Here is a 24,208-nt window from a genome sequence, read left to right on the forward strand (position 1 = left end):
TCCCGTTGCGGAGCACAGGCTCCGGACGCGCAGGCTCAGCGGCCACGGGTCACGGGCCCAGCCGCTCCGCGGCACGCGGGATCCTCCCCGACCGGGGCACGAACCCGTGTCCCCTGCGTCGGCAGGTGGGCTCCCAGCCACTGCGCCACCAGGGAAGCCCTGAAGCCAGTGCCTTTGATTCTCCTTATCCTGCTGGACATCCCAGGAAGAGAAGCCTATTCCTGGTGTCCTCCAGCATAGCTGAGGCCCATCCTTCCTTTCAGATGTTGAGGATGTGGGCTGAGTTAGATGAGCAAAGCCGGAGGAAATACCAGAAGAAGGCGGCTCCTTGTCCTGACCCCAGTCTGTCTGTCTGGCGCCCAGACATCTACTTTGCATCAGTGTCAGAAACATTTGAAAAGAAGGTGGATGACTACAGTCGCGAGTGGGCAGCTCAAGCAGAGGAGAGTTACGAGAAATCGGAGCTCTCGCTGGACAGGTGATGACACTGATTTATTGCACAGCACACACAGAGCGAGGATCTGCTTCTCAGGCCCTTCCCTGCCCACTCTGGCAGCCTCCTGGGTTCAGGACTCCAGCAAGAAGGAGGGAAGTGAAACAGAGGGCGCCTTGCAGGCCCTGAGGCCTGTGGGACGGATGAGAGCAGGTAGGCAGGAGTGCACCTCCCCCATCTGGGCCACGGTGGAGAAGAGCGCTCTGCGGGGACAGAGCCCTGCACAGGTGGCCCCTTCTCTTGAGTGTGGTGTGGTGGGCACGGTTATGTGAGAATCAGGGAATCTGGTCAGCAGCTGCCAACCCTGTGACCCGGGACAGACCATTCTCTCCCCTGTGACACCACAGCTCAGCCTTTCCTAAGGAGTTTAGTCTGAATATTCCAGCGATCCTTTGAGTTTTGGGTTTCGAAGCCTCAAGGAAGAAGGACCACATGGAATCCTGAGCTTAGACTTATTCACAAAGAAATAAAGCAGGAGAAAGAAATCCCCTGGCCCAGGCAAGTGGGAAGCCAGGCATGGACCAGCCCTGAGCCACAGTGAGTTAAAACATCAAAACGGCCCCCAGGGAATGCCTGCTGGGGCGTCGGTCTCAGAGCAGTCATCCAGGGATCCTTCCCACTCAGCTCACTAAGCCTGGCCTGCAGAGCCGGAAGCCTGAGGTCATCCGCTGTAGCCTGGCTGCTCGTCCTGCGCCCGGTGAAACCCAGCCAGGTGCCCGGAGAGGCTGAGGGTCCAGGGAGTAGGACTGCAGCAGGGGGACGAGCAAAGAAAAACACGTGGGTGGAGGGCCTGGAGGGGAGAGACAGGGCTCTTACTTTTTATCCTTTAAAGTACGTTCTCCAGGCAGGCCTCAGAGATTCGAAGATGGAGTAAGTCATGCCGGGTCGTGATTCAGCTACCGGCTGGGCTTTCCCTAAAAGAGCAAGACCCCGATCCCCAGCCCCCTTCACCTGCCTCCCTACAGCTCAGGATGCTGCCCTTTACCTTCAGAAGGACCATGTGGGTCCTCCCTCCAGCTGTGCTGCATCAGGAGTGGGGCGAGCTTGGCCCTGGGGAGCAGCACGAGGGTTCAGAGGGCCGAGACAGGGAGGCGGCGTATGCTTCAGTGGCTCTCACAGGGGACCTGTTAGCAAGCAGCAAGCTCTGGGTGCAACTCCAAAGTTCTGGAGGCATTTGAAGGTTTCTCCTGTCGGGAATACTGGTAGACACTCAAACCTCACTGGTTTGAAGTAATAGGGAGAGAAGACACATCAGGTCAGCAGGAAGTCTGACTTTTGAAAAGAACTTGCATAGAAATGTAGTTTTATTACCTTCCTCTGTGTTCAAACGTAATGTCCCATTTAGTCTCTGTTTGTTGAGCCTCTTCCTTGTCCTATGTTCCGGGGTAATACAGTGTTCCTTGGCTGTTCTAAAAGGGCCGGCATTCATAGGAAGAAGGGTTGGTGAATTACAAAATTGTAGAGTGCGCACATTTCCGATGTGGCCTGTAGCCATTTGCACTAATTAAGAAAGTAAGCACCCCCTTCCCGCCTCCCCCCCATATCCCCATAATTGCTCAGTGCACCTCTTCCTAGTTTGTACAGAGGGAGGTTTAAGTCCTCTTCAAGCTGTCGCAACTAGTGGGCAAAAAAGAATTAACAAAGGGAAACGTGAATAGTGAGCTCACTAGTTCCGTGACATTCTCAGGGTGAACGTGAACAGTCCGAGCATGGACATCTAGAGCTTCAGCTACCCAGCTGGGCTCTGTGCTGTGTCATTTAGGACATTTCAGGGTCACTGGCCGGAATTTAAGGCTTAGAAGGACCATTTCCTTAGGAAAAAACAAGGCCAGAAAGAGGGAGAGGTAACAGGTCCACGTACCCTGCTTGCGGGTGGCATTGACAGCTCCTGACAGGCAGGTAGTGTCTGTGCCCCTGACTCCTGCTGTCCCCTGCCCCATCTCCAGGTTGAGGACTCTTCTGCAGCTGAAGTGGCAGCGCTCGCTGTGTGACCCGGGAGAGGCCGTGGGCCTGCTGGCCGCACAGAGCATCGGGGAGCCCTCCACACAGATGACCCTGAACACCTTCCACTTTGCCGGCAGAGGCGAGATGAATGTCACCCTGGGCATTCCCAGGTGGGGGACTGCGAGGGTGCAGGGGCTCGCTCTGTCCTAGCCCGCTCCTGGCGGGGGAGTCATTTCATTAGAGAGAGACAGAGAGAGAGAGAGTGTGTGTGTGTATGTGTGAGAGAGAGAGAGGCAGGGTCTCAGCAAAGCGCAGGGGTCAGGGTTGGAATTTCCAGAGCCCAGTGGGCTTCTGTGGTTGTATCCATGCCCAGGCCTCTTAGCATCTCCATTTATCTCTCCACCAACTCCTGTATCCAAGTTACCTGGGATGCTTGTGAAACTACATACTCCCGGGGTCAGGCCATCTGGTTGCCCACCTTCGGGGGCACCACTCACCTAGAACATGACCCAAAGGGGCCCTGGCCCTTCAGGTAAAAGTATGCACCTTGCAGGATGATGGCCGCTGGGTGAGAGGAAAGAACAGAGATCAGGCTCACCTGCCTGGCCCGGCTACTTCTTAGCAGAGTGACTCAGGCTCCTCAGCTTCCTGTGGGAGGGAGGAGGGCGGGGTGCACCGTGCAGTCGGGCCGTGCAGGCTGACTGAGCCGTGGCCGAGGTCTAGCCGTGGTCCCTGTGCCTAGTGGGAGCGCTGCAGACGCTGCTTCCCTTCCCTGCATCTCTTATTCGTTCAGTAAGCACCCACGCTGTAATGCGAGGCACAGGTGATAGGAAACAGGAAGAAGACACAGCCCTGTCCTTGAGGAGCTTGTGCTCCAGTGGAGGAAGCTGACAGAAGAGTCCCTTGCTGTCACGCGCGGGGCCAGAGCTGGGACTCCCTGATCAGCATATCTCCCCCACGAGATCCTGTGGTCTCTCGCAGATCCTGAAAGAACTGTGACATCTTTGTGAGAAAGGCCTCGCAAAAATAGCGACTCCGGGTGCCTCTTACGATCAGATGCGCCCTTGTTCTGTGACAGGTTGAGGGAGATTCTCATGGTGGCCAGCGCCAACATCAAGACGCCCATGATGAGCGTGCCTGTGTTCAACACCAAGAAAGCGCTGAAGAAAGTGAAAAGCCTGAAGAAGCAGCTCACCAGGGTGTGCCTCGGGGAGGTAATTGTCTGCCTGGGAGCCAGTGCAGGCTGGCTGCAGGCGTTTTCCTGCATCCTCCCATCCATCCTCCCAACTAGTCTGCCATCTGGGCAGAACAGCTTGTGCCAGCTGTTCAGACCCTGGCTCAGACTCCACCCAGTGAGAGGGAGGCTTTCTCTGCCAGGTGCTAAGCAGGGATGGATCAGGAAGCTTTCAAGGTACTCACTGGTCTGCAGCATTCTTCCATGCCTTAAGAATAAGGACACTTTCTGGGTCAGCTTACCAGCCCTGCTGGAGCCTGCCGCCTACAGCCTCAGGCCATTCTCTGGAGGTGTGCCTACAGGGTGGGGGGGGGTCTCTCTCCCCACGCCCCGAGGGATCTACACCAGCAGAGCTTGATGGAGTTTCTCTGGGATTTTGGCCTGTGGTCCCAGCCCCTGTTCCTGCAAATTCTCAGTTTTCCCATAACCCACTTGTAATGCTCAGTCCCAGGCTTTGGGCAGATTGGTTTCTGCCTGTCAATCTGGTTCTAGGTGTTGGAGAAAATTGATGTCCAGGAGTCCTTCTCTATGGGGGAGAAACAGAACAAGTTCCGGGTGTACCAGCTGCGGTTTCAGTTCCTGCCACACGCGTACTACCAGCAGGAAAAGTGCCTGAGACCCGAGGACATCCTGCATTTCATGGAAACAAGGTCAGGACTCAGGCCGTGCTTATTGCTTGACTTTGTCATGGACCTTGAGGGCTTCTGGCCACAGGACTCCTGGAGACTGGGTGCTTTTGCCCAAATGATTCCTTTAAAGGAGGTGTTTAGAAAAAGAACAGGTCCTGCAGCCTAATCTGGCTTGTGGGTGTGACTGCATTAACTACATTCCCATCTCTGCCCCCTGTTTTTCTCTCTGGCCCATGAGTCTCGTGTACTCGGGTTTGTAGGCTTTAAGATGGAGGAGTTTGTGTACCATAAAGAGAACAGAGCCCCGTTGCAGTGGTGCTGCTGTGATGTCAGACCAGCACGTGGTGTTAATTTCTGTCATGATGTGGGTCCTGATACGTTTATGTTCTGTTAGGAAGGAGTAGGGTACTGACAGCACGCTGCTCTTAAACACAGGTCTATAACCGGGGCTACCTTCGGCTTCTTAGAGAAATTCTGGTTCCCTTCTGGTGGGGAGAAGGACCATGCATCTTCTCTCCAGTTCAAGTCACTGTCGGACATTGGAGAGCACGGGCCATAGTGCTGAGTGCACAGGAGTAGGAGGGTGGGCATATTGGGGCTGGGGAAGCCAGGAAGAGCCAGCGGAGCACTTCTGACTGGCCGCCTGACCCTGGATCGTGGTGCGCACACTCAGATGGCTGCGGGGCCGGCAGGTGAGAAGGCCGGTGAGGCAGGTTGGGGGTCCCCGTCCGGCTGGAGAGCGCACCACCGGCCTCAAGCGGGCAGGGATGTGGGCCAGGGTGGCCAGACCTTCTGATTCAGGAAAATAATAATAAGAAAACCGCCTCTCCTTTTTCTTTCTTTGGCTGTTTGCTTGCTTTTACTTTTTATAGATAAATCTTCTCTAATTTGTAAGCATTGGCAACTAATTCATATCTTTTTAAAAGCCTGGTGAGGGGACTTCTGGTGGTCCAGTGGTTAAGACTCTCCGCTTCCAATGCAGGGGGCACAGGTTCGATCCCTGGTCAGGGAACTAAGATCCCACATGCCACGCAGCACAGCCAAAAAACAAACTAACTAACTTAATTAATTAATTAATTAAAAAAAAAAAAAAAAAGGCCTGGTGAGGCTGAAATAGATCCCATATGTCAGCAGGATTTGGCCACGGACCACTAACCACTGTCTTCGGTCTAGAACGGCCCTCAGGTTTTCCGGAGCTGCTTGGAAGTAGAGAGCTGATGGCAGAGTCGAGGCAGGGCGTCCGCGCACTCAGTCATCCCACAAATATTTGCCGAGTGATGCCCACTCACAGGCTAGGCCCCAGGGCAGTGCGGCTGGGAGGGAGTGGCTGTCCTGCCATGGGCCCTGTTCTGCCCTCACCTGAAGATGTGGACTGGCTTCAGCCTGGCCCCCTTAGCAGGTGGCATGTAGGATGGCGGGTGTTGTGGTAGATGAGCTTGGATGTGATCTCAGCCCTTTGGACGGGGGAGCTTGCTGGGCCTCGGAAGCACCTGTGTCGCTCTTCGCCGGGGTGGAGGAGGCTCGTTTTATCAGGCAGGCCCAGTGCTCTCGGGGTGCTGGGTCACCTCGCAGGAGACCTGTCTGTGCCCCAGCTGCCGGCTCATTAATTAACCGGGAGGAACATCACTCCCAGGCGTGCAGCTGTTTGTGCTGGCCAGGCGGCCCTTTTCTGAGAAATAGGAATTTGGATCATGTGGCCTCCTGAGAATTACCAAGAGCAGGCGGGGTCTGCGATCTGCCCCATTTCTGTGCATCTCAGGTGTAGGCCTGCCAAGCAGGTAGGTCGCCTGAGGCGTGCCCCAGGCTGTGCTCAGAGTTCTTTCTCTTTACACTTGCCTTGGGGAATTGAAAATTCATCACTTTTTAAAAATTTCTTCTCGGTAAGGAAGAGCCCTGGCTTCTTCCCAGTGGTGAAAGACTTAGTCAGCTCCTTCTTTGTATTTGGCTTGTGCACTTGAAAAGCTGTGATGAACAAAGCCACGCGCAGTCGCGCTTGGTGGAGCTGCCCTGTGACTTGGGCAGGGGGGCCAGAGAGGGAGCAGCACGTGGAAGGGGTTGTGGTCTGGCTGCCTTTGCCGGGCCTACGCAGCGAAGCAGCCTCACGCAGGCCCCCTGGAGACCACAGGGCGATGGGGGTGTGCCTTCGGAAGAGGGGACCCGCCCCCACCCCCCGCCGGGAGCGTTTTCTTTTTCCTTTCTCCCTTCCTTTTCCCCTCCCTCCTCTCTCATCTCCACCCCCTTTTCTCTCTCTTCCCCTTTTCCCTCCCTTTCTTCCCTTCTTCTGTCCCAGCTGTGGGATCTTGAGACTCTTTTGACACAGATTGGAGAAAAAAAAAAATAGAGACATAGAGGCGCTTCCCTAGATGGAGGTATATAAGCCGTGAAGCTCCCCTCAGTATCTGTCCGGGCGCCCATCCCTCTGGATATGGGTGTAAATGATCCGGAAGGTGGGCCGGGGTGGTGAGGTGGCAGGAGTACCGAGCTAGGAGGCAGGGGTGTGAGTTCCAGCCTCCGGTCCCCAGCCGTGTAACACCAAGCCGGCAGTCTGCGGCGAGAGCTTCTGTGAGTCTGACTCTGCAAACAGCAGGTGGTGGAGCTGTTGGCAGGCACTTTCGGAAACAGCCGAGGGTCATGTTCCCTGCTGGTAATTATTTATATGGGACGGAGGTTTCTCTGCAGCTGCCCCCCTCCGGTTCCCCCTCAGTTGCCACATTCTGACAAACAGCACGACCTTCACAGAGCAGTCACTGTGGGCCTCCGGTTTCCTGGCTCTGGGCAAGATCACAGAAGGGCAGACTCTTTGCGCCCCCAGGAGAACTTCTGGCACACAGGTGACATGCCTGCCACTTACCGTTCAGGGGGTTATTCTCCCTTCTCACCTTCTGTCACGTTCTGCACTGGTCCTGTTCACCAGCAGAGGCAGGCGGGGTAGAAAGGATTTGTACGGGGGGTGTTAGGGAAGGTCTCCTGGGGGGTTCCATCTGCGCTTAGGCCCCACCGTGGGCGTGGGCGCGGCTCCAGCAGGTCGATGGGAGGCTGGGGAAATTGATGGCGGCGCACATGGCCCGAGCAGAAGCCCCGCGAGGCACGTGCAGGGGTGGGAGCAGGTGGGGGATGGTGGCTGAGGCCAGTTGCGGGGATTGAAGTGCCGGCGGGGGAGCCTCAGAGGGCTGATGTCACCTGAAGGGACAGGCCGGGCGCCAGCCCCACAGCAGAGGGAGGCGACAGGCAGCCCAGCTCCACACCCCGTCCGTGTCGTTTCGCGCCCTGCAGTCTGCGCTGCAGGCTCAGGCGTGGGCCGGGGGCGGTCCCAACACTTACAGATGGGGTCAAGGCCCTCGTCTGTCTCTGTCTCCAGACTCTGGCGGAACAGAGACTTGAACCAGAGCCTGTCCTTTCGGAAACATCTCTTCCGCCCCCTCCTTCTGGGTGGACCGTATCTTTCTAAAGTGAAGCCGGCCTTCCCCGCTGTCTGGCCCTCTGGTCCCTGTCCACAGCACCTGGTGACCAGGCTCTTCCTTGGATCGGTGGTGAGGAGGCTTTTTTCTGCCAAGCGTAGAAACTCAGCCCAAAACCCTGTACAACTTTAAAACGTTGGGGGAAAAAAAAATAGTGGGGAGGGAGAGTAGCAGTCTTTTGTTTTTAATGAACAAAATAGTAAACATCTGACCTGCCTGCTTCTCCAGTTAAAGCTCTAAGTGCCTGTCTTTTCATCCTTGCTTTGCCCTCAGGGCTGGTACATGGTGGGCCCATCATAGGCGCTCGGAGAACACAGGAAGGCTGGCTGGGCAGATGAGGAACTGATACTTTATATAATTAAAAGAAGGCTGTTTGATGTGCTGCTATGGTCTGATGCAGAAGACAGGCAAGAGGTTATATGAAGAAAGGAGCAGGGGGCGGGAGACAGGGTGAGGCCCAGAGGAAGCAATAAATAGATAACTGTGGAGGAAGGGCGCAGGGGCCAGGAAAGGTCCTCTGGGCTCTGCCTCAAGTTGGTCCTTTTAAATTGGCTTTGTTCTAACCTGTCGACATGACTTACTGCCACAAAGTAAGTTATCACCGCCTTGGAGATCCCGATAAGCTCTTCCACATCTTAGTTCTCTCATCAAATTGTCGGGGGTCCCACACCGAGGAGACAGGAGTTGCCAGCCTCGAGCAGTGCCACTTCCTGGAGATGCCGTAGGCGGCGGGCTGGAGGTGGGCCTCGTCCCGGCCTGGACTCCCTCTCCCGCTGCAGGCCCTGCCACCCTAGTTAGACGGCCACCACACAGCACCAAAAACTGTCACTTACTGAGCAGCCAGCCTGCCACGCCCCATGACAGGTATCAGATGTGGGGTTGCTTCTAATCCCTAAAGCAAGACCGCGTGGTATCTCTTAATACCCACGTTTTCCGGACGAGAGAGGTAAAGCTTAAGAGACCATCTGTGGTGATCGAGGCCGCGCACCCCGGGAGTGGCCCGGCACGTATACAGTCCAGGCCTATCGGGTGTGGAGCAGTGTTCCTTCCGATGCGCCATATACCACCCAGAAACAGCAGGAGGGGGAAAAGTGAGCTGAAGGGAGAGGCAGGGTCTCCGTCTCCTGTAGAAGTCCCCAACGTCACCTTAGGTGGGTGTGAGATCCTTAGAACGTCCTGTCCCCACAGTGAGGGGAGAATGGAGGTGCTGGTACTGAACGGGGCTGCGTGGCTTTCTTCTCGTTTCAGATTCTTTAAGATTCTGATGGAATCCATCCGAAAGAAGAATAGTAAAGCATCAGCTTTCAGAAGCGTAAACACGCGGAGAGCTAGCCAGCGGGATCTAGACAACGCAGGCGAGTCGGAGAGGAGTCGGGTGAGCGAGTCCCCTCAGGGCCCCTTGGGGAGGGTCCAGGGCTGGGAAGCACATCGGGTGGTGGCTCACTGAGTCAGTTCCCCTAGGACGGCTCTGTGACCATCCTCGGTGCCCCTCGAGCCCCCTCCTGCTGTTGGCCCATCTCTCCGCTTACCTTAGCATTTATCCACTGTTCTGAGAGAGCCGGAAAGCAACATTTTCTTCTTGAGTGTGGCGGGCCACGTCGGGCAGCACAGTCTGCCTGGCCCTGGGTGAGGGCCCCAGGTCATCCATCTCTCTGCTCTCAGGGACCCCTCTGTCGGTGATTTTTTTTCTCCTGAGGTTAGACTCAAAGTAATTGTACCCACTGAGGTCTTGGAAGTTCTTTTTCTGGTTTCGTTCACTCTGCCTTTGACTTACGTAGGCCAGATGAATTGAGGCCCACAGAGTACTAGGCAAGGACCAGAGAGGCATTTTGAAGCCGGGAAGTTGGGCTACAGTGACGAAAAAGGATAGAGCCAGGGAAAAACCAGTGGAGGCAAAACAGTCCAGGAATGATGGTACCTCATCTGCCAAGAGGCCCAGGAGCGGTGTGGGGCAGGTCCCTGGGTGTCATCTGAGCCGGCAGTTGGTAGGGCTGTGCTGTGCTTGGACAGGGCCACAACGAAGACTGGTCCTATCCCTTCCCGGCTCGGTGACCTCAGCTATGTCACCTCCTCTCTCTGGGCCTGTCTCCTCATCCCTAAAATGAGGGCCTGGCCTACCTAGACAGAGAGAGTGCCAGGTCTCCTGCCCCGGGGTCTACCAGTTGGCTAACTCAAGCACAGATGGGCACGGGGTGTCTTTGAAAGGCTGCCCAGTCTTAATTCTCAAATCACCCAGGAGACTATAGGGAACTAGGGGCCAAGGCCAGGAGAAAGGTATAAATATTTGGCTTTTAAAATACCAAGACAACTCTTTCTCTTCATCTCCACCCATAACAAAAATACTTGAAATAACACTAGTGCCATCTTCTTTTTTTTTTTTTTTTTTTTTTTTTTTTGTGGTATGCGGGCCTCCCTCTGTCGCGGCCTCTCCCGTTGCGGAGCACAGGCTCCGGACGCGCAGGCTCAGTGGCCATGGCTCACGGGCCCAGCCGCTCCACGGCATGTGGGATCCTCCCGGATCGGGGCGCGAACCCGGTTTCCCTGCATCGGCAGGCGGACGCGCAACCACTGCGCCACCAGGGAAGCCCTGCCATCTTCTTTTAATGACTTGAAAAGCCTTGGCACTTCCTTTGTTTTTTATCTTTTTTTTTTTTTTTAAATGCAAGATTTTGCGAGTGGTACGTGTAAAGATGTAGGGTGCAGAGAAGGAAGCGTGGAATCCAGGGGTGGGTAGGGGGGGTGGAAGGTAGGTAGATGGGTAGCTGGGAAGGTGATAGGTGGCTGAACGATGAGTGGATGGGTGGGTGGGCGGGCAGGTGGGTGGCTGGGTGAGTAAGGAGAAAGGCAGGTGGGTGGGCGAGTGTGGTGGGTGGAGAGATGGATTCACCAAGCACTGGGGTATTAGAGCTCATCTTTCTCTTTCTTGTCCCCAAACCCCAGGGAGAGCAGGAAGGCGACGAGGAAGAGGACGGGCACATTGTGGACGCCGAAGCCGAGGAGGGAGACGCTGATGCCTCGGACGCCAAACGCAAGGTGGGTGGAGAGATGGATTCACCAAGCACTGGGGTATTAGAGCTCATCTTTCTCTTTCTTGTCCCCAAACCCCAGGGAGAGCAGGAAGGTGACGAGGAAGAGGACGGGCACATTGTGGACGCCGAAGCCGAGGAGGGAGACGCTGATGCCTCGGACGCCAAACGCAAGGAGAAGCAAGAGGAGGAGGTGAGGGGACTCTGAGGTGACACCTTTGTCACAGATGAGGGCTCACCCCCTGGTGCATAAGGCCACGCCTCTGTGTCGTGCCGGAACCATCTGGAGCCTTGAAGCAAGGCAGTCTGCCCAGCGCACCCGTCCATTGAGAAGGCGGTGTTCATGCGGTGGCGGGTGGGCAAGGGCTGGCCCAGGGCTGCCCTTCAGGGCTGGCTGTCCCTGCGTCTGAATCAGATTCGAGGACCCAGAGGCCTTTGGCAGGGAGAGGAAGTCAGGCCGCCTCCTCTCTTTGCCGTGAAAATACCTCCTTCTCCTGCCCGTTACTGGTCCTCCACTGCCATGATTGCTGCCAGGACAGAGGGCGGTGTGGCAGGGCTGAGCGGCTTCGCGGGTGAGAGAGCTGGAGGCGGGGGTGGGGGCGGGGTTCAGCTCCGAGAAGGGGGCCCTGGGGCTGAGGGGCTGGCATCCCCAGGGGAAGAGGGGAGGACGGCGGCCGACGGAGCAGGCGGGGCCGGGGTCAGCCAGCAGCTGAGGCCTCTGCAGGGGCGCCTGTTGTGCAGGCCGAGTCCAAACGGCTGGTGGGGCCTGAGTGACGCGGCCTGCGCTCCCGCCCACCCCCGCCAGGTCGATTACGAGAGTGAGGAGGAGGAGGACGAGGACGACGAGGACCTGCAGGAGGAAGAGGCCGCCCCCGGGGAAGGCATTCCCGAGGCCCAGGCGCAGGAGGAGGAGGGGGGCTCAGGCCCCGAGGAGGACTCGCTCCCCGCCGCCCCCCTGACGCAGCCGCGGAGGCCCACCCGCAGCCGGGAGCCCCAGGGCGCCGAGGAGGTGGAGCGCCGGGTGCGGGCCGTGCGCGAGTGCCACCCGTTCGTAGAGGACTACCAGTACGACACCCAGGGCGGCCTGTGGTGCCAGGTCAGTGCCGGGGCGGCCGCTGGCTGCTCTCGTCTCCACCCCAGGTCCCTTAAAGAGGCTGGTGACAGCTGTGCACCTGCCGCCCCTGGTCGTGGCCACGCACGTTCGACTTTCACACCCTCGTGGGCCAGTCCTCTTGCTGCGCGGGGATCTGAGCCACCAGACCCTACGGGTGCTTTCACGTTGTACTTCAGGCCTCGGCACAACACGTGTGTTAACGTGTATCGGTTGTCACAGAGACCGGCAGAGACACTTCACTTCTCACACCGTCTTTGTTCCTGGCCCCCAACTTCAGCATTGCAGTGTTCCCTGAGAGACTCGGTGGCTTGGATGCCTGGACGTCTACACACAGACTGGCTTTTTAGTCCTTTCCTTCGATCCGATTCGTTGGTTCCTAAGGGGTAGCGTGGGTACGAAGCCCTGACCGGGACTGCACACATGAAAGGACACGTGTTGTGCTTTGTGGTGATTGAAAGGATATCAAGGGTGGTGTGAGTGGATGTGCTTTTCACCGTTCTCACCGACATTTGTGAAAACATTGCTCTGCTGTTTTCTCCTCAGCCTGTGTGACTGGAGGTGGCTGCCATGTGACCGCGAAGGCACCCAGCGTTCACAGGCCCGGCCCGCCACCCGCTCGCCCCAGCAGGGCCGCGGCATTCCCTAGTGGGGCTCCGGAGGCGTCTCCCGGGGAGCCCGGGCGGTGGATCTGGGGTGGCCCTCTCCCCGGCCCCAGCTCTCCCTCCTCTTGCAGGTGATGGTGAAACTCCCTCTCATCAAGGTCAACTTTGACATGAGCTCCCTGGTAGTGTCCCTGGCCCAAGGCACCGTCGTCTACGCGACCAAGGGCATCACGAGGTGCCTGCTGAACGAAACCACCAACAGTAAGAACGAGAAGGAGCTCGTCTTAAACACAGAAGGCATCAACCTCCCGGAGCTGTTCAAGTACGCCGAGGTGCGTGGCCCCGCTCCCTCCTGGGCCGTTCACGCTCCCAGCCCAGGGTCCCCAAACCGAGTCTGCACATCCTGGCCCACCTCTCGGGGATCCCCGATGCACGTGAGCCTGGTAAGGCTTGCAGTATGGAACCGGCTTAACTTTACGGAACCCAGAGTTTCCCAAGTCACTTTGAGTACAGTTTCTTCTCCTTGAAATTAAAACCTTCCCGAAGTAGACTCATAAGAAGTAGTTTTATGAGTCGCTGGCCTGGGGGCTGCTCACTTTACCGGGTGAAGGAGGCCCTGGGTGCAGAGGGGCCCCGCCCCGCCCCCCACGCCCGGCAGAGGCCCGTGCGCCCTGTTCCGCCTGCTCCCCCACCCTCTCTGGGCTCTCTCCTGCTTCCCCCCCGCTTCAGTGGGCCTCCCAGAACCTTCTGAGTTGCTCTCGACCCGTGGGCATGAGTTTTCCCCACAGAATTCTGAGTTGCCGGGACCAGCTCACTCTTCCCTAGTCCGCGCGCACCAAGCTGGCGAGGCTCTCCGGCCTCACACAACCCCCCCACCGCCCCCGCCCAGCACTGCCCCACTAAGGCCCCTTCTGTCCCGGAGCCTCGCACAGGCTGCTTTCCCCGAGGACAGAGCAGGCAGGGCTCGTGCCTCCCGAGGGCCAGCCACTGACAGGCCAAGCTCCGCGTCGTGCTCGTGGGATTTGTCCGGACGAGGCCAGGCAGGCCACCAGGGTCTCTGCTGTCGCCTCTGGGGGTGACCTGCCACAGTGCAGAGCCACCGTGGGCCCCCCGGGGCAGCCGACCTGGAGCCCCAGGCCCCTGGTGGGGCCCGGCTGACCCCCATGCGGTGGGCCCAGCCCTGCTCCCCGTGCCTGGGGGAGGCGTTTGGGTCTCTGCTGGAGAGCTTGCCTCGCCTACCAGGGGAAGCCTCCATCCTAGGGAACAGGTCTCTCTGTTAAACAGACAAACACCTTTCTTCCTGTTGACTGTGAAGCGGGTACCAAGTCATCCTCTAGCCCTGGTGGTGACGAGACAGACCTTGGGGCCCAGCCAGCGTGCTGTTGGCAGCTCTGCCTACACTGTTTCCTTTCGCTAGTCCTGGGCCACCTCGCGACCACTTTGTCATCAGCTGCGCTTGAGCGCCAGCCAAGGAAGGGGTGCGGCCTGGGCTGGGTGTGTCCGCAGGAAGGGCCAGAAGGCCAGGCCCTCCAGACCAACCCCTCCCGCCTCCCCCAGGTCCTGGATTTGCGCCGCCTCTATTCCAATGACATCCATGCCATGGCCAGCACGTACGGCATCGAGGCCGCGCTGCGGGTGATCGAGAAGGAGATCAAGGATGTGTTCGCCGTGTACGGTAAGAGGGGCTCGGGCGACGCTCGGGAGGTCCCGGGGTGTCAATCCAGCTCCGCAGGAAACTGAAATAGGGGTACGGTGAGCATGGAGCCCGTAGGGGATCCTCAGAGCCACCGCGGAGAGGGAGTCCCTCGTGGGTCCGTCTTGTCAGTCCCGTCCCCGAGGCCTCCTAGCGTGTTTCTCGTCTGCTGGCCTCTGAGGGAGAGTCCGCTTCCTCATCCTGCCTTCAGGGTTTCAGTTCCCAAGTGCAAACAGTGCTTTAGGGTCTCGTGTCCTGCAAGGCTGCTTCCCGCGCTGCTGGATGGAAGTGGAGAGAGATGTAGTAATGGTGACCGGGGAGGGAGGGCTGCCCGCCGAGGTCGGGGCTTAGGGAGCTGAGTGAGTAGGTGATGGAGCTGGAGGGGGGCGCCCTTGTGTCAGGTGATGCTGCTCCCACCGTCCCCTCGTCACTGCTCAACTCTCCCTTCGCCGGCCGCCCACGTGACAGGCATCGCCGTCGACCCCCGCCATCTCTCCCTGGTCGCTGACTACATGTGCTTCGAGGGTGTTTACAAGCCACTGAACCGCTTTGGGATCCGGTCGAACTCCTCCCCACTGCAGCAGATGACGTTTGAGACCGGCTTCCAGTTTCTGAAGCAGGCCACCATGATGGGTCAGTCGTGGGCAGGTGCCCTTGGCCTCCCCTCTCCTGAGTCTGCTCTGGGCAGACGGGCTCGTCCCTCAGGCACCTCTCCACACGCCTCGCATGCAGGGGAGATCGTGGCATCTCACTGCGGGAAGCAGCTGGCAGGGGCGGGCAGCAGATGGGAGAGCTGCCTCTGGCTTTTGGAGGAGAGGGAGAGGGTCTTCCTCTCTTTGAAACGCAGGAGCAGCGCAGCCTCTTTCCCATCAGGCCCCGAGCCTCAGCGCCACCCCTCGTGGCCTCGGAGGTGCCCCACCCGCCCAGCCTCAGTGTTGAGTGCCGCCCCCCATCGCCTTCCACCACCCCCGACCTCTCCCTCAGCCACCTAACGAGCACTCTTGTGTCTCTCCCAGGATCCCACGATGAGCTGAGGTCCCCGTCAGCCTGCCTCGTGGTCGGGAAGGTCGTCAAGGGCGGGACGGGCCTCTTCGAGCTCAAGCAGCCCCTGAGATAGCAGCCCCTGGGCCCTGGCCACCTGGCCTGCCCGTCACAGGAGAGGACCGGGAGACCGGAGTCCCGGGCAGTTCATGGTGACGGTGCAGAGCCCGGCAGTGACTTTGGGGGGGTCCAAAAAGCAGCTGGCCTCTGGGCTGGACCGGCTTCACCTAGAAAGTGGCTACATTGCTCATCCTTGCCCCTCCCCATCTCAGGATGCGCACGAGGTTCACCAAGTCCCCCGAGCCCCTCCGAGGCGGCCGGACCTCCCCCTGTGCTGCGGGAGGCCTTGGAGGTGGAACCCCCGGCCCCCCCAGGGTAGGGGCGCGAGGTCTCAGCGCCGCGGCCAGCGACTGCGGGCAGACCTCCTGTGGGCTCACGACACGCAGGAGCACTGCAGCTCCAGGGCCTGCTCCTCTGACTGCACCAGCCCCGGGGACAGAGTTCCCACAGAGTCCCCCGCTAAGGCTCTTTCTGTGGAGCAAGCACAGGATGGTGGCAACCTCTGCCCACCCAGCTTCGGTGCCTGGGGCAGAGCCCTGGCCCTGCTGGTGGCACGTGGCTATGTGTCCTTCTGAACCACATCAGCCCTGAGTCCGGGGCTGGTCTCTTCGGGCACCCAGCGGCTCACCCCCAGACATAAAACCCTGGATCCCCAGCCGGGCTGTACCGCTTGAGCCAGTTGCCCGGCTGTCTTTCCCTAGCTCTGCTCTCAAGCCAGCACTGAGGGCCTGCGTCCCCGTGCAGGCTCTGCCCCATCCGGGGTCATCCGGGCTCCCTTGACCTCTGGTACCAGCAGCAAGGGGCCCTGGCATGGACAGAAAAGTCAGAGAACTTGTACCGAGGCTTTGTAAAACCAGAGGCTGTTTCTATTTTTGTCTAATGTTATTCCAACTCAGGCTGAGTAATAAACATCACTGGAACTAGCTGTTGGGAGCAAAAAAGTCTAAAAGACTGCGGGCTTTTTAGTTTTGTTCTTTGCTCTTTGGTTTGTGGTTTCTACATCTGTGACTTGAGAGTCTGGGACTGGAATTACTCAGCGCAGTCACATCTCGGATTCCTCTTCCTGGTTTTTTGGCAGAGGACGTGGAGGGAGAGCTCAGCCCTGGCAGCCTCCCACTCTGACCCCACCCTGGCCCTGTGGTGTCCCCCTTCCACAGCCAGCTTCTGGCCCTGAGGCCAGGAGAGCAGAAGCCAGTGGGAAGGAGCTAGCTATGTGTGTCTGGGCTGCTGGGAAGGGAGGCCTCGCCTGGGGAGATTCACCATACTGCTCCCTCCAGGTACGTGATGACGGGACCCAACCTGTGTGTCCTGTGCCCACACTGGAGAAAACCTGGCAGAAACAGGGCTCACCTGGGACTTCCCTGGCGGTCCAGAGGTTAGGACTTCGCGCTTCCACTGCAGGGGGCGCAGGTTCGCTCCCTGGTTGGGGAACTAAGATCCCGCGTGCTGCACAGTGTGGCCAAAAAAAAAAAAAAAAAAGAAGAAGAAACAGGGTTCAACCAGGGCTTGGGTACAGAGGGTTATGGACAGCTTCTGAGGGGCGCAGGAAGAAGGGTCAGGATGGAATCCGCACCACAGGTGAAGATGTGCTCTCTGGGTGTTAAAGGACCAATTTATAACCTGATGATTTACACTCATACTGGACTGTGGGGGAGGGTCTTCAGAGGAGGTCACAAGGTACCCATTGGACAAATAAGCATGTGGTTACCTGGCCCTAGGGCTCGGCATAAGCACTTGAGCGTCGTGGCTCAGCCCCACCTGGGAACTGAGGGTGCGGAGGTGAAGAAGCGAGCCCCAGACGTGGGCAGGGCTGACGTGCTTGCTGAAATCAGACCTGCGTTGGGAGGGGGGTGACGGCCCCCTGCCCTTCCTGCCCGACCATCCGTGCGTGGCCTGGGCAGCTCCGTTCTACGCGTGTTTCTCTCCTGGGAGACCTACCCCTGGTTTGTAAGCAGACGTTCCAGGCTTGCACATCTTGGCAGACTAGGACTCCCTTTCTCCCCTATGGGATTTACACGCTTACTTCAGTGCCACTCTTTGTTCAGAAGCCTCTGGGGGTGGCCTCCTTTGCCATTTAAGATGGCATGTCCTTTGGAATATTCTCAGTATTGTAAAGGCTCCTCTCTGAGGGCAAAGTTGATTTTTGGAGAGAGCCACAAGTAGGTCCAAGTCAAATGTGATGAAGAGAGTAGATCAAGCTGCATGATTTTTTTTTTTAATATTTACCAACTTCATTTTTAAATTTTTATTATTTTTTTATTATTTTGGCTGCGCCACGCGGCTTATGGGATCTTAGTTTCACACCCAGGGATTGCACCCACCCCCTCAGCGGTGAAAGCACAGTGTCCTAACCACTGGCCTGCCAGGGAATTCCCCTGAATGATCTTTTTTATTTATTTTTTAATCAAAGTGGAATGGATTGTGATTGGCGAGGTCCCCAAACTTCACAGAAGCTACGAGTTCTTGCAGAACCCCAAGGTGCTGGACCAGACACTGCTCCTGGATGTCCTCCCCACCCTGACCCTTCGTGTATCAATTCCTACCTACTTGCTTGCTTCTAACAACAAGTTAAATTTTTTTAAAAATCTCCCCTCTCTAGATTCTCATCAAAAACACTACCAGCATTCCCACAGGTACCCCAGTGAGTCTTTGAGACATTTTCTACCTGAATCGAGAAGAAAACCAAGGAATGGATAAAGCCCCCCCCATCCCATTCCCAGTCTGTCCCTTTCCCCCAAAATACAGGTGCCAAAATACATGTAGGTTCCCCTGGGCCTCCCTGGTCCTTTCAGAGCTGTTAACAGGCCATTACTCTGATAAACCACTTCTGGTGAAAATGTGGGCTCCTTCCTGTGTGCCTACCCCAGAACTAGGCTGTGGGCTTTTGTTTTTGTTTTTTTAACTTTGGTAAAAATAACATAAAATTGACCATCTTAACCATTTATAAGTGTGCAGTGCGGTGACATTTAAGTAGTTTCATTGTTGCATAATCATCACAGTTACCTTCATCGCAAAACTAAAACTGTACCCGTTCAATGATAACTCCCCATCCCTCCCTCCCGCCAGTCCTCGATAACCACCATCCTACTTTCTGTCTCTGAATTTGACTACTGCCTGATATAGGCGGAATAATAAGAGTATTTGTCCTTCTGTGATTGGCTTACTTAACATAATATCCACAATGTTCATCTATGTTGTAGCATGTGTCAGAATTTCCCTCTTTTTAAGGCTGAATAATACTCCATTGTATGTATGTACCATGTTTTGTCTATCCATTTACCTGTCAGTGGACTTTGGGCTTGCTTCCACCTTTTGGCTCTTATGAATGATGCTGCTATGAGCATAGGTGTACAAATATCTGTTAAAGTACCTGCTTTCAGCTATTTGGGGTTTAGACCCAGAAGTAGAATTGTTGAGTCACACAGCAATTCTATTTTAATGTTTTGAAGAGCTGCCATACTATTTTCCACAGTCACATTCCTACCAACGGTGTGCAAGGGTTCTCCACACCCTTGCCAATACTTGTTACTTCCTGTTTTGTTTTATAGACGTAATAAAAACCATGATGAAATATATATATATACATAATAAAAATCCATGATGAAATATATATATACATAATAAAATCCATGATGAAATATATATAGATACATTATAAAATCCATGATGAAATATATATAGATACATTATAAAATCCATGATGAAATATGTATATGTATGTATATATATATATATATATATATATATATATATATTGGCCATCCTGATGGGTGGGAGGTGGCATTTCATCGTGGATTTGATTTGGGTTGCGGGACCCAATCAGATGTTGGGGCCCTTAGGTGGTCTGCACCTACAGAGAGTTAGGAACCACTTAAGAAGTGTCTCTTTGTTGCTTGCCAACCCTAAAATTTTGAGTTTTCGATTGATTTGGGGGCTGTAGGAGTCCAGAGAATGCTCTTGAAATAGGAAAGACCAGTCCTCAAAAGCTGGTTAGGTGACAAGTCGTCCATCAGCGACTTCTCTGCTCTGTGACTTCACCCACTCATGAGTGGGTGGCACCGGACCACAGCATGAGCGAACCAGTTGCCGCTCGTGTTTGCGGCCATGCGGTTCAGGTGATGGATTTGCTGGACTCTGCAGGTATCCCAAACCTGGTGTGATTTTCTTTCTCCTGCCTCGCTTACATAGGGCTCTTAGTTCAGTCACAAGCGCCAAAATAGCTACAGTCTAAAATTTCAATATTTCTACACCATCAAGCCCCCCTTTTGCCAAAGTCCACTTAGAACAGAGGTCCTCAACTCTGCATATTGGAAACACCTGGAGAGCTTATAAAACCTGTGATCACAGGGCCGCTGTCCCAGAGATTCTGATTTAATGAGCCTGGGGCATGAGTCTAATGTGAGCAGGGTTGAGAATCACCGACTTAGAATAAGCCCTAAGTTGTGCCGAGTCACAGCCACCATCCCCTCCTATTAGTGTGTTGATTTCTCAACAAGTGAGTCATGGACGCCAGGTTTCTCCACAAAGATCTTAAGGTCTGTTCCCTGTCCTCAGAAAGCAGGAGTGCGTGTGTGTGATAAAGTTTTCATGGTGCCAAGAATACAGTGGGGTTCAAAGGACGCCTTGATCAGCTCTACCTGGGGGCTCAGCAAAGAAAGAGTTTGTGATGCTGCTTCCCAGCCCAGCACATCAGGGCAACTGCTTTTTCAACTTACACCTTCCTACCAGCAGGGGACCTGCAGGGGCAGGAGGAGGGGACACAACCAGCAAGTGTTTCTAGAAGCAGCTCCAAGAGAAGTTTCCGTTTAAAAAGCTAAGCTTGAATTATTGAATGAGGATCATGCCTCAAGTTCTTTAAGCAGCTCTTCTCTCCTCCCAGGAGAGGTAATCAGGAGCTCTGTTCAGTTGAAAACTCACAGCTCTGCTTTGTTCACAGGTCCAGGGAAAGGCCAGAACCTAGTCCCAGGGGACAGAGCTGAGCACCTCAGCTCACCAGGGCTGGGCTTGGGTGTCACTGGAGCTGCACAGCCCTTGAGCAATTGCCCCTCTCCCACCTCCTTCCCTCATCCTGCACCCACCCGATCTTGATGCCCACTGCACCAGACCCCCAAGGATGCAGGAACTACCCAGGCTCTGCCTTCACAGAGCTTATGGTCTAGGGCCCCAAACAGATGAGCCAACAGGAAATTCAGCCCATTGTGACCCGGCCAAAGGTTGAGGAAGCCACCAGGCATCACGTGAACATGCACCCGCCCACTTCCCCTGCCGCTCCGGGTAGGGCTGTTGCCCACCCAGCTGGCTGTGGCGGGGCTTTGGGGAGACAGCAGTGTGCGGAGAACAGTGAGGAGACACTTGGGTGCTCAGAGGCCAGAAGGGAGGGAAGTGAAAAAGAATCAGGAGTCCAGTCATCACCACCCTCCTCATGCACCTGCCCCCATCCAAGCTCCTCCACCTTCCCCCACCTCGTGGTTCAGCCTCTAGGCCTTTCTTTGCAAATGGTGGTCAGCCCTGCTCAGAGGTCAGGCGGCCCTGCTGGCTGATGCTTTTTGGACTGGCTGCCCAGCACTGTCATCTCAGGGAGCCAAGCCAGCCCTGGGGCTGTGGCCTCATATGTGATGGTTTCAGACACCGCAGGCCTGGGCTCCCCTTCCCTGACCCGTGGTTCTTGCCTGGAAACGTGAATCTGAAGTCCCGGTACATTCAACCAGTCGAACCTCAAAAATGTAGTTGAGCAGCGCGGCTGCATTTCAGGCAAGAAACTGAGCTATGAAATCAGACTCCTCTTGGAATCTCGGGTCCTCAGCTGACAGTTACTTGGCCTCTGTGTGCCTCAGTTTCCTTATCTGTAAAATAGTGATTAAAATTAAATAAGTGTTCATTCAAGCATACGCAGCTGTAAATGTTTACCTATATACCAAGGGGTTTTCAAGCAGAGGTGGGGGACAGTTTTGCCCCCTGCATATCTGGCAGTGTCATCCTTGGTCATCACAACTGGAGAGCAGGGGGTGTGCTACTGTCATCTAGTGGGTAGAGGCCAGAGATGCTGCTACATACCCTACGATACAAGGACAGCCCCTGCAATCAAGAATTGTCCCCTCCTTTCCCCTGCTGGCAGTGCGGAGGCCCCATGACGCCTGGAGTTACTGTAAAAGACGAGAACCAGGCGGGAGTTCCTCAGAGCTCTGGCAGCCTTCCTCAGCAAGTCCGGGAAGCTTGAAAGGCCCTGAATGGGTGGACACTGTCAAGCTGGCCAAGCACAAAGAGCTCACGCCCTGTGGTTCTACACACGAGCTGCTCCCACAGCACTGCACCTGTACCTCCGGCGTGGCGCTGGGGCAGCTCCATGACCGAGATCTCTAGGGGGACGGTAGAGAAAGTGTCCTGCCCAGCCATTTCAGCACAGGCTCCAAGAGCCGGGCCCGCCGCATCCTCTGAGCCCCAGAGGGGCTGAAGGTGGTGGGAAAGGACCAAGATGGGGGCTGCAAACTGACATGTTCGGGACAGAGAGATCTGGACAGAATCGCTGGACAGGTGGCAGCTGCCAACAAGAAGCATTACAACAAATGATGCTGGGTTAATAAGCTGCCTTATTCATTAAGAAAGAAAAGAATGATCTGGCCCTAAATGCAGTCGTGCCAGAGTTGAGAAAACCCTGCCACATACACATCTATGGGGGCCGGGGGGTTGGGGTGGGGGAGGGGGGAGGAACATTGTTTCTTTTATAAAATGGAATCATTGACATTTTAGCCACTCTGAGAGGTAAACAACGCCTCTCATTGTTACTTTAATTTGCAATTCCCTATTCATAATTCTGAGCCTCTTTTCAGACGTGTATTGGCTAGTCTGATTTGCACTTAAACGAGAATTGTCTACTTGTATCCTTTGCCCATTTTCTATTGGTTGGTTTCTATTGACCTTTACTGTCAATTTTTAAGAACTCTTATTTCTTACAGATATAGACAACCTTTCGTCATCTGCATTAAATACTTCCACCCCTTCCCAAATTAAATGAGATAATACAGGCCAAAAATGCAGTGCAGAGCCCACACTGTGGTTAAGGAGGTTCGCTGCTGGCCGCGCAGGGCCCTGCTCACCCCTAGACTCTAGTTAGGGCAGCTGGGCATCTTCTGAGGTACGGAGATTGACTGACAAAGCAAGCTCCCCCTCGTGAGGGACCAACAGGAGGTCTGCACACGGCATCTCCATAGTGCTGGAGGGACCGTGGTAACAGCAGAAAGTTCCCGAGGTCAGGAGCAGAGCACGGAGAGGAGCCCTGCGCTCGCATGGCTGTTCTTAGCTGGGTTCCAGGTGCGGACACCCACCCTCCCCTGCTGCTCACCCAGGGCAGTGAGGGATACGGTTAAGCTCCTCCTTCCCTGGGAACACGTGGACACAGTCAGCTTGTGGAGGTACGAGGATATGCAGCCCGGCTGCGGGCTCCAGAGTCTGGACTCCCAGTCTCCGCACTGTGCCCACGCCCTCTGCTCAGACCCCAAGAAAGGGGTTTTTGCATCAGAAGCTGCCTACCTGGAGTGCGGCTGGCAGACGGGAGGGTACCACATGCCTCCCCCGGCCAGGGAGCACCCCTTCTGAGTGTGCCTTGCAGAGGTACAGACGGGACAGCCAGGTGCGGGGAGGGGGTCCTGTGCTTTGCCTGGCTGGGGAGCTGGCAGCTCACGAGAGATGAAACTGGAACAAATAAACAGCAAGCAGACACCTTAAGGAACTAAGAACCCCAACCTATGGCCCCAATCAAAGCGGAGGTAAATTTTGAAGAGTTTGAGAAATATGTCATGTGTGTTACCAGAAAGAATCTCAGAATCTGGGGGCCAGCCCTTGGCTGCAGAGGAGAGAGGTACCAGTTACCCAGGATTCCCGTGATACTGGCTGGTATGATCCCCACAGCCCTTCAGCACTCGTCCTATTGGCCCCATTTCTTTTTTTTTTTTTTTTTTTTTTTTTTTTTGCGGTACGCGGGCCTCTCACTGCTGCGGCCTCTCCCGCCGCGGAGCACAGGCTCCGGACGCGCAGGCCCAGCGGCCATGGCTCACGGGCCCAGCCGCTCCGCGGCATGTGGGATCTTCCCGGACCGGGGCACGAACCCGTGTCCCCCGCATCGGCAGGCGGACTCTCAACCACTGCGCCACCAGGGAAGCCCCTGGCCCCATTTCTTGATTGAAGAAATAGGTCTGGAGAAGGTGGAATCAAATTCCAGGGAAGACGCCCAGGTTTGGTGTCCCTCTTGGAGCTGAGCCTCTGCAGTTCATCTCCTGGCGCTTTTGTTGGGTTCTGATGATGGACACAGGGGACCATATTAGGTTCCATTGATCGGATTGGTTTGTGATCTCCTTTGAAACTAGAAAAGGGGGCCCTGAGGAATGAGACCCTGGTCCGTTAGGGAGGAGAGGGAAGGTCCAGGGAAGCCTGATGGATGAGTCTCTGGGAAGGTGGACTGCAGGGTCCACCATGGGTCACGGGGTGGGACACAAGGACGCTGGAGCCTTCAAAGAAAAATGTCACAACCTGGCCATCTAAGGGCCAAGGGCTGGCTGCCCCTAGTGCCCGTGGACCTCTGCCCCTACTCACTGAGCCTCTCAGCCTGCTTGCCAGCCCTCAATCTGTGGGATCTTAGTTCCCCAACCAGGGATTGAACCTGTGCCCCTGCAGTGGAAGCGTGGAGTCCTAACCACTGGACCGCCAGGGAATTCCTCCAGCCCTGCCTCGGAAGGCCTAGCCTGGCAAGCACCTTAGGGCTGGGCTGCCAGGCCTGGCACGGCACCATATCAGCTGCCTCTCCCAAGACCAGCTCCTCAGCCAGTGTCCTGCTGTGTGAGTACCACCTGACCCCGGGGGAAGGCTGCCCCGGCCTTGCACAGTGCCCTGGGCTCTTGCAGGGCCTGGAAGGCTGCCTGGC

At 56.1% G+C, this 24,208-nt stretch overlaps 1 protein-coding gene across 1 annotated transcript in view; it reads left to right on the top strand.

Moving 5' to 3' along the window:
* Positions 1 to 16,225, top strand: part of POLR1A (RNA polymerase I subunit A) — a 75,396-nt gene extending 59,171 nt beyond the window's left edge. The window contains exons 24-34 of the mRNA XM_024129901.3: positions 264 to 478; positions 2,440 to 2,607; positions 3,516 to 3,651; positions 4,164 to 4,321; positions 9,007 to 9,133; positions 10,867 to 10,977; positions 11,590 to 11,880; positions 12,632 to 12,832; positions 14,058 to 14,175; positions 14,662 to 14,826; positions 15,210 to 16,225. Coding sequence (XP_023985669.1) covers positions 264 to 478; positions 2,440 to 2,607; positions 3,516 to 3,651; positions 4,164 to 4,321; positions 9,007 to 9,133; positions 10,867 to 10,977; positions 11,590 to 11,880; positions 12,632 to 12,832; positions 14,058 to 14,175; positions 14,662 to 14,826; positions 15,210 to 15,310 — 1,791 coding nt within the window. The 3' untranslated portion in view covers positions 15,311 to 16,225. The remainder of the gene's footprint in view (positions 1 to 263; positions 479 to 2,439; positions 2,608 to 3,515; positions 3,652 to 4,163; positions 4,322 to 9,006; positions 9,134 to 10,866; positions 10,978 to 11,589; positions 11,881 to 12,631; positions 12,833 to 14,057; positions 14,176 to 14,661; positions 14,827 to 15,209) is intronic.
* The last annotated feature ends 7,983 nt before the right edge of the window (positions 16,226 to 24,208 follow it).

The sequence above is a fragment of the Physeter macrocephalus genome, unplaced genomic scaffold (genome assembly GCF_002837175.3).
Source record: "Physeter macrocephalus isolate SW-GA unplaced genomic scaffold, ASM283717v5 random_109, whole genome shotgun sequence".
Taxonomy (NCBI): domain Eukaryota; kingdom Metazoa; phylum Chordata; class Mammalia; order Artiodactyla; family Physeteridae; genus Physeter; species Physeter macrocephalus.